General features: G+C 38.5%; 1 protein-coding gene across 3 annotated transcripts in view; it reads left to right on the forward strand.

Moving 5' to 3' along the window:
* csnk1g1 (casein kinase 1, gamma 1) overlaps positions 1 to 9,270 on the forward strand; it is a 35,093-nt gene extending 25,823 nt beyond the window's left edge. For 2 of the 3 annotated variants that reach the window (XM_044354957.1, XM_044354968.1), the window contains one exon: positions 4,470 to 9,270. In XM_044354957.1, coding sequence (XP_044210892.1) covers positions 4,470 to 4,524 — 55 coding nt within the window. In that variant the 3' untranslated portion in view covers positions 4,525 to 9,270. The remainder of the gene's footprint in view (positions 1 to 4,469) is intronic. The other variant, XR_006403901.1, reaches the window with a different exon arrangement.
* Positions 9,271 to 9,813: the final 543 nt, after the last annotated feature.

The following is a 9,813-nucleotide window of genomic DNA, read 5'->3' on the forward strand; positions in this document are numbered from 1 at the left end:
CACCCCCAGCTGTCATCCTGCTCCTGCCCCTCTTATCTCCTGTCTGACTGCGTGGGGTTTTTTTTTGATCTTGACTGCTGCCTGTCTCTATACTGTTCTCTCGCTTAGATTTTTTTTTTTTTAAGACATAAAGAGCCAATAACTCAAATAGTTGGATTAACTTCTCATATGGAGCTAATGCAAGTTCTCGTAACGGTAGTCTGAGCACTAACACAGGCTACCTCACCTCTAGCAGCCTGATCATCTTCATCATGAAAGAAGTATTCCACTGTTGATCACCCAAATCTCTGTGTCTATTAACTGCTACTGATCAATGCAATACAGATTCTGTCAGTGTCCTCTGTGTTGTGGCAGCTACCAGATCATCCATGTGGAGACTTACTCACATGTACAGTATAGAGGTTACGTACATGACGCCATTGTTTGCAAAAATCACTTCTTTTCCTCCCGGAGTGGAACAGACATGGAAACTACTCTTGCTGCCGTTGGCTTTGTTCAGTTTATCTTAAGTCTTCAGCACCAACAGCAGCAATGATGCCACGCTGCTGCTGCACCGCTGGGCTGAATGACACACGGTTCAGCCGACTGAGAAGAACAGTTTGAATTTGAGGTTGTTGAATATTACATTACACAGTGTTTGTTTGTTGTTTGTTTGACTAACAGGAGCTCAGGAGCAAAAATTCGCCAACCAGAGATTAAGGACAATACAAAAAGGACTGAGAGCTGCACACAACAAGACGTAAAAGACATGTGTTTAGTCTTTCAGTTCAGGCTTCGAGGTTTGAGGGGTAGGAAGCGGTCAAGAGTTGTGTGTAGTTGGTTGCAAACCGAGCAGTTATCCGCCGTTATAAGGCCGCAGTGGAAACGCGCGTTCACGGTGAAGCCCATGGAATAATGCTACTGGATAAAAGTTTTGATTGTTAAATATTAGCTAAGTAGGCCTAGTTAGCGGTTGGGAGTGTGTAATTTAAGCAGATAAATTGCTCTTTTAATGGCCGTTACTGGTATATACACAACTAAAACAGTGGAGTATTTCTGTAATCCAAACAAAATGTGTGTTAATTCTGTTTCATGTTCAATTATAAGGTTCCAACAAAATGCTTTTGCTGATTGGGAATAAGTCCTGAATAGTTTATAGTTGACTAATATCAGAAATAAAAAAGCAAAATCAGCTCAGTTTTCCTCTATCCTAAAGAAGCTGTAAGATTTTATCCTGTGGCATCATTGCAAACAGCAAAGTTAAACTTGAAGAGGTTTCCTGTTACACTAGATGTCCTAATACATCTAATATATCAGGATAAAAGATGTTTATTAGGGTTTTTAGCTCAATTCCATGTAGTTATTTTAATAAACATGTACCATCTTTCCCACCAGAGTGAATCAAAGCCACCGTGAAAAACGATTCCCTTCTGCTCTGTTCCCTCATGAATCCTCCCAGAGGTTCACTCGCATTAATTTGCGCTCATTTCTATTTCTGCCGAGATGACAGGCCTGTCCTCCTGTTGTTTCCATTCACACAATTGTTTGATATGATGATTGGCGTGTTTACCGGCAGCCTCTTTGATACCTCGTCAAACAAGTTGATGCTTGCTATAAGAACATGAAGTGATGAATGCAAATCACACTACTCATGCCGTTTAATTAATGCTTTGCCTTTTTTGAGGGAATATCAGGGTTTCTGTGGTGAATTAATACCACACGTATAGTTGACTCTTTCATCTTTACATTTTACATTCATGGGCCGAGATTTGCATCTAACTGTCGAACAATAACAAATAATTTCCAGTCTCTTCAGGTTTAGTCTGGAACTCTGTTTCCGTCACTGATATATAGCTATAATGCATAGTTAATAAAATCATAATATAGGCTCATACATCTTCCAGCTCATTTATTCTTTTCTAGCTGACTGCATTGCACAGTGGTTGAGCCCCATTAAGTTTCAATAGATTCTTGTGGAGTATGGATTTCCTTACAGTGGTGCCACACTGACATACAATACTGTACCACCAGTACACTGTTTTTGGTTTATTTTATTGAAATAATTCCAATAGATTTATAAAACTCAACAAATCCGACTTTGTGAGGGATAAAACAGTAAAATCCTCAACTCATTTCCATCATTACGCCTGTTTTTACACTCAACTAAAGCTGCAACAATTACTCCAGTAGTAGATCAACACAAAATGAATCAGCAACTGTTTTGATCATTGTTTTAGTCTTTTTTGTTTTTTGTTGTTTTTTTTTTTTTTTGAGGAAAACTATTTTCTGGTTGCAGCTTCTCATATGTGAGGATTTGAAATATTTGTGTGTCATACATGATGTTAAACTGAATATTTGGATTTTGGACTGTTGATCAGACAAAACACATCATTTGAAGACCTCGCTTTGGGCTTTAATAATTTTTTTTTTACAGTTTTCTGACATTTAATAGACAAAAAGCTTAATTGATTAATGAAGAAAATAATCAGCAGATTAATTGATAATGAAAATAATTGTTAGTTGCCGACAATCCACCAGCTGTTACCAAGATGGAGACGGGCATTCAATGGCTGACATTAAAAAAATATTATATATAATATCATATGAACAATCCATACAATATTTCAGGAAGCAGACTGTAATTTTCAAGATTCAATACACATTCATGCACAACTTATATTGTAAACTCTGGGAGATAATAAACCCAACACTCAGCCCGGATGTGCTCTCGGACGTCTAACATAAGAAGAAACAGCTGCAGAGTAGATTTCACTATAATCTTTTCTCCTTTTTAACCTTTCAATCGTTCCCCTCTCTCCGTGTCCACCTGTGTCCTGTTGGTATGTGTATGTGTGTGTGTGCGTGTGTGCATGTTTGTGTGGCATGTGCCCGGTCCCATCATCTTGGTCTTGCTGTATTAATCTATCTTTCTTTTCTCTTTACACTCTTTCCTCTCTCTTCTTCTTCTGTAGCTGCGTGAAAATGCTCAACCTGTGGTGAGTCCCTCTCTGCTCTAGTCCACATCAGACTCATGGGACAGGGAGTGGACCAGCCTAGGCTGGGCCCAGTGGAGTTGTTATATATAAAATCTTAAATGTGAACTCTTCACTGGTACATTTTGTGCCACACACCTCTGAGAACACTGAAATACTGTGTGTTAATTTTTTATTTATTTATTTATTTTTAACCGTCACCTGATGTTGAAAGTGACACATAATGAGTAGAGAATAAATCGTGCTGCCTCTTAAAACCTAAAAGTAAGAATAAGTGTCACATCAGGGCAGAAACAACAAGAAGTATATCAATCTAAGTGAACTAAACCATCACTTCTCTCTTCTGTGTGCCTGTTAGTAACACATTTGGCTTCAGAATAAAGATCGTAAAACTCTTGTTGCATGGTGCACCATTATTTGTTTTTAATGGATTAATCTAAGAGTACCCTGTCAATGTCCTATGTCTTGATCCACAGCTTTTTTTTTTCTTGTCTTTGTATGTTTTTATTGAAAAAAAGTAAGATACAACACACTCAACTCATAATACCATGAAACCTGGGTGCTGAACCCTTAAAGTAGTTAGATAATTCTAAAGAAAGACTAGGACAGCACTCCAAATTGACTTTTTTAATCGCCACAAAGACATTTCAGGCAAGACGCCGTTCTTCAGCGTGCGTACTGGTAATTACACAATCAGCACACGCAGGGGGGGGGGGGTTAATTAGAAATGTCCACAACTGGCACAACAGGTCTATCCCAGCAGGGGGAGCCACAAACATGTGATAAAACAATTTATAGACAATAATAAATAGAAGGAAAAAACAAGCAAATGAAATCTCTTCATTCAAGCCGTTGGGAATGTATCCCATACTCTCTGAAGAAGGATTAAGATCGTTAAACTCTTGTTGCATGGTGCACCATTCTTCGTTTTTTTTTTACTGAATTAATCTAAGAGTACCCAATCACTGTCCTATGTCTTGATCCACAGCTTTTTTCTTGTCTTTGTATGTTTTTATTGATCATTCAGGCTCATTGTGTCTTGTGCTCTTTGTGTGCACTGCTCCATGTTTTTTTTTTTTTTTTTTTGCATAAGAGAAATATCGCCTTCAGAGTCACTGCAGCGGTGTGTTGTAGTCGAGTCCTCTCTGCCATGTCGCTGCTCACGTCGACAGCTCGAACATGTCGGGAGGTGAATAAGCATGCAAACACTTGGTGGATGGAAACGCATCCATCTCGTCTTTGATGCTGTTGTTGTTTTACTAATTAAAACCTTTTGCCGGCTGCAGTCGTCATTATTATGATTCCCCCCCCAAAAAAACAAATTGATGTCCAGATTTGAATGAGTCAAATTAAGCTTTGTGATATTTAACACACTAATTTAAGCAGTCCGCTCGTCTTTGTTTGTTTTTTTTTGTTTTTTTTTTTGTTCTTTCTCTTTTGTTTCATCTGAAGCCTCACTCATCTACATATGGGTTTAATGTCCGTCTCTGTCTGCAGGTGCTGCTGTTTCTTCAAGCGAAAACGGAAGAAGAACACGCCGCGACACAAATGATCATCCGCCACCGGCCTGAAACGTTCCGAGTGTCCGGCTCAGTTGATTGTGATTTCAGAAATCAGTAAAGGTCCCATTCAGAATAAAAGGAGACAGCTGAGAGATCTTGATTGAATTGTTTCTCTGGAGGGACCAGTCGAAATGGTTTGTTGAGATGTACAAGACGCTTGTGTCTTTTTGATGGGAGTCCTTTTTTTTTGTTTTGTTGTTGTTGTTTTTTTTTGTTTTTTTTTCCTCCTCCAAGATGTGTGGGAATGTTTTGCAGGCCAGTAGGCCAAAAGGGGAACTTTTTTTGTTGGAATTTTGCAGAGGATAAATTTGTTTTTGTCGTGTTTTTTTTTTTTTGTTTTTCCTCTCCAAGACGCATTTTTCTCTCCTCATTTTTGGCATTTTTTTTTTTTTTTTTGCTCCTGTTTCCCTTCCGCGGTATTGCAAAAAGGAAGAGACGGATCTTCCTGTGGAATCATGTTGCATACTAGGATTTCATTGTCCTTTTTGATTTCTTTGTGACTCACAAAATCATATTTTTCATTTCGCCTCTGTCAAGTTCCACATGAGAGTGTTTTTTTTTTTTTTTTTTTCGCCCCTTTGTTGGTTTGCTAACTCATTTTGACACAAAGCCCTTTTGGTCATTCCAGACGTGGGACTGAATGTAAACCTGAACACATGAGGAGCCAAGAGCGTAACCGCCTATATTCAACAAACAGGCACAAAGAGCGTCAGTCAGCCATTTGGCCCCCTGCACTTTTTTCCTCCAAAGAGGTCAACCCTGGCACCGGGACCCGGGCTTGAGAGAACAGAAGACCAGAGACGCCTCCTGCACTGTGTTCTCTGAGGATGATTTCTGCTCACGCTGCTTGGTTAAAGCACTCCCCTTAACCACGCCGCTGTCAAAACACACTACAGTCTCTTTTTGACTCTCATGCAGTTTTGGTCCTGTTGGCTTTTGTGATGAGCAGCAACTTGACACTTGTAGTTGGGCTGAAAAAAACAAACAAAAAAAAAATGCTATTTATGCTATTTATCTCTTAGTTGCCACCAGTTTTCTTACTAATTCTACAACATACACACTGAATGTATGGACAGAACCGTAAATGACTTTGGAGCATTTATATAATCTGTCATGCGCATGGGAAGGAAATTGCAGTTACGCAGTTTAAAAGCAAGACCAATGTTTAAAAAAAAAAAAAAAAAAAAAAAAAAAAGGAAAAAAGTGAGACCAAAACTAAATGGATTTTGGGGGGGGTGGGAGGGTCTTAAATGTTCTTGATCTTATAATGTGATGGTTAAATAATAACGGACTCTACACCAGTAGACACTGGGGGATGTTGCTTTGGAGCGCCAAGAGAAACTGGCGTGAGATGGTTTTGGAGATTAAATCACAGCCTCTCGGCGCTACTGTCCAATGCCTTAACCCCAACCAACCAACCAACCAACCAACCAACAGACCACCACATCACATCACCAGTCTGGATAAACAAGGTGGCAGCATGATGGTTGTGAGATTTTTTATTTTTTCTTTTTCTTTTTTTTTTTTTTGCAGCGCAATTGTTTGGGGGTCACCTGTATAATAAAGCCCAAAGTTGTGGACTGTTACTAGTTAGTGTAGAGCAGTTGATGACTTCCCGTTTAACACTGAAGATGTATTCCCAAGAGAGCGATGCCAAATGGAAGGTTTGGTGTAATAATCTACGACGGTGTTAAAGATGTCCCCCCCCCCCCCGCCCCTACATGTCCAGTCTGAAGACCCCTGTGCTGCAAAAGCAATGTTTGATGTTTGGGCGACTCTGCTGAACCGCTCTCTTCCGCAACGTCAAGAGAGAGAGAAAGCGTCAACGCAAAGGGCGGATACGTGAACATTTCCCTACCATTTTTCTTTTTCTTTTTCTTATTTTAATTTCGTGTCATGGAGGACTGCCTTGAAACAATATCCTCAATATGTCACCTTGCCTATCCTCCTTACAGAGTGAATTTCATAGGTGTTTTTATTTTTTTATTTTGTATCTTGCTAATGTGAATTTTTTTAATGCATTTTTTTTCCCCCATTCCAAATAGCCATGGTTTTATGGGGAAAGAGAGGGTAACAAAAAAAACAAACAAAAAAAAAAAAAGAAGCTCGACACCATGACTGCACTACATTTGTTGACCCCGGCTTTCCCTAACGAGACCCTGCCTTCTTAATACTGTACTTTAAACGTGCTTATTACTTTAATTGTAGCTGCCTCGTGTGCAAGGCCTTCCCTATAGGGTGCAGGGAATACACTTTTTTTGGGGGGTTTGTTTTTTGTTTTTGTTTTTTTTAAATCCCCGCCCACTCCTTTTTGTGCCATGACACCCTCCTCCTCCTCTCTACACACACACACACACACACACACACACACACACGCATGCACACACACACACACACACACTCACATGCAAGTCCTAGATTAAAATCAGCTCCCAGCAGAGTGTTAGATTTGGCGTTTTGCGGACCTGCTCCTTCATCTTTAGAAATACAATGTTGTAGATGTTGCAAACTATCTCAATGAATCAGTATGTAAACCTGCTTGTTGCGTGTATTTACACTGTATAGCTTTTTTTTTTGTTTGTTTGTTTTTTCTTACCCCTGGTTACTCATGTCACTTACTTCGGGGGTCTAAGTTATTGTGTTATTGAAAGTACTTGAATATGAAAATCTACGGGACCTTTTCTGTTTTGTTTTTTTTTTTTGTTTTGTTTAGTTTTTTTTATTTTTCTCAGTCGTTACCATGGTAATTCCACACATAGGATTTTAGGGGAACGGTGGGAAAACAGGCTATTTGAATGACAGGTATTCATTTCTTAGTGCCTCTTGACGGTGTTGGACAGGTTAAAGTCTGTCAGACTCACCTGCGGTGTCCCGTGTTCACTGGTGTAAATGACCGGATGAGACTTGAATCGTCATTTTTCCACCCGGACGAGAGATGCAGTCAGATGTTGGTTTGGAGGTTAAAAAAAAAATCACTTTTTTTGTTTTTCCTTTTTTGTCTCTGTGAAACATTCATCTGTATCTTTATCTGGTGTCTGTGAAATCTTTTTTTTTTTTTTTCAGACGCCAAACCTGTGACATCTGCTGCCCTGCGATTCTCCCCGCAAAGCATCAGCGACACCTAAGAAAAGTTGAAAAGTATTCCGTGCGTAGTGAGATGGATATCCAGACTATATAGCCTTCAATGTTTCCCCCCCCCTCTTGAATTCCCCGAGTGCCATTCCTGACTACTACTACTACTAGCCCATGCCTTTTACCTGTGCCAGGAAAATATGAAGTTGAATGTCTTTTGATCATCGCATTCCACCTTGTGTCCTTGACGTCAAAAACTGTGTCCACTTGTCATTTTTGAAAAATCGCAGAGCAAGATGGCTCGATTCAGTGTTGGAGAGCGTCGGGGGGGAAAAAAAAGTGTTTTTATGACTCGTTCCTGTTGGTTTCTTTTCTCTTTTTTTCTGTTATAACTCAAAAGAAACCTTTTTATCGACCAAGTTTTATAATTTCAGAGTCGGACGTGAGTTTATGTGACTGGTCATCTTTGCAACATCTGCTTCTTCCTTAAAACTGTGGGTCGCCTTGCTCTTTAGCTCACGGCTGAAATGGTAGATATAATAGATATATTACTCTGATGTATTTACTTTTTACTCTCTGGGCCTCGTACAGAGCAATATAAGAGTACTCTGTATGATTTGTATCTGCATGGCTTATCTGGAGACGACGGCGGTCTTCTCCGGTGAATTTTCTCTCCTGTAGGGCTCATATACTGTCGGGTCAGTGAGACGTTATGGCTTCCAGTCCTCATGTAAAATAAATTACAAAAAAAAAAAACAAAAAAAAAAAAAAGAAAAGTCTTCATTTCTTCTCACAACACATTCCATTTCAGTTCCCACCATTTCTGAAAGCGTTCACTTGAGTCAGACTTTGCCTCTTTGTGTTGATTGCGTTGGATTTACTCTGGTTGTGTGTAAGTCACGTTCCTGTGTGTCAAAGCTGTGTAAATCAAAGCAAAGGACAGTAAAAGTGTGAATGAATGGCTTAGGTCTTTTTTTTTTTTTTTTTTTTTTTTTTTTTTTTTGGGTTCTCTGGCACTTTTCCTTGTTGCTGTACTGTAGAATTGTCTTGGATTTACTGTATATTTTTTCTTTGAGGGAGAGGTTTAGGGTGACATTTACTGCAATATTGTGATGATTATTTGAAAATTGTAAATTGTACAGAGTTCACAGTTGTAGTCTTTGTTCTTTCTGTTGGGGTTCCAGATAAAAGATGTATTCTTTGATTTTTTTTTTTTTTTTTTCCCTCTCAGACTGTGGAAAAATCAAATTGTACAGTTCAAAGAGTTTATCCTCCCCTCAACATTGTTTTTTTTTTCTTTTTTTCCAGAGCTATGATTAAGAGAAAAACTGTAAATAAATATTATTGTGTTGAAATATGAATGTCACTTCAAAAATGTATTTGAATGAGTTAGTCAAGGGCTTCAATGAATGAAGGACCCAAGTTTCTTCTTTTTATGGTTTCATATTTTTAATTTGCAGAAAGGTAAAGGTCCTTTTTATCTGAAAAGCGTTTTTTTATTTTTTATTTTATTTTTATGTTTTTTTTGTTTTTCCTCCTTGGATTCATATAATACAATGTGTCACACATGAACCTTATAAAATCACTTTTTATTCCCTCCACACCTAAAGGGAAACTCCAGTTTGCACCCTTTTTTATGTAAAATAAAAGATCTCTCCACCTTGTGGGAATGTCTTTTGTGAAATGATTTTTGTACGTTTTGCTTCTGATACCACAAATCATTTAATGGAAACGTTAAATGTACATAGACGATGATACCAGCTAGTTTATATAAATGTTGGGAGTAGATTTATAATATGAGATTCAAATACATGATAAGATTTTGTCCTTTTTGTTTCAGGTCAGGACTACATTCTGATGTCTTGGCACTTCTTAACATACCTTCACTGATTCTCTGTTTCTAAAGTAACGGAAAAAATCTGGTTAGTGCCTAAATTGTGGAGAAGAGACTCTTTAAAAGTTTTTGTCTCATGTTTTTCTCCTCTGTCCACATGCCTTGGCCTCTTCACAGGGAGTTGATATCATTTATTTCTCTCCTCTTTTTTTTTTTTATTAGGATGTAAAACACATTACATCATGACAATAAACATGAACACAGACAGCAGGTGCTTCAATAAGTCTTTTAAAGAGGAACTTATGAAGAACTTGGTGTCAGAGGTCATCTGGCTAAGAATGAAACATTTCTTTCCAGAGTATGTTGTCCAGAT

Source organism: Thunnus albacares, chromosome 1 (genome assembly GCF_914725855.1).
Source record: "Thunnus albacares chromosome 1, fThuAlb1.1, whole genome shotgun sequence".
Taxonomy (NCBI): Eukaryota; Metazoa; Chordata; class Actinopteri; order Scombriformes; family Scombridae; genus Thunnus; species Thunnus albacares.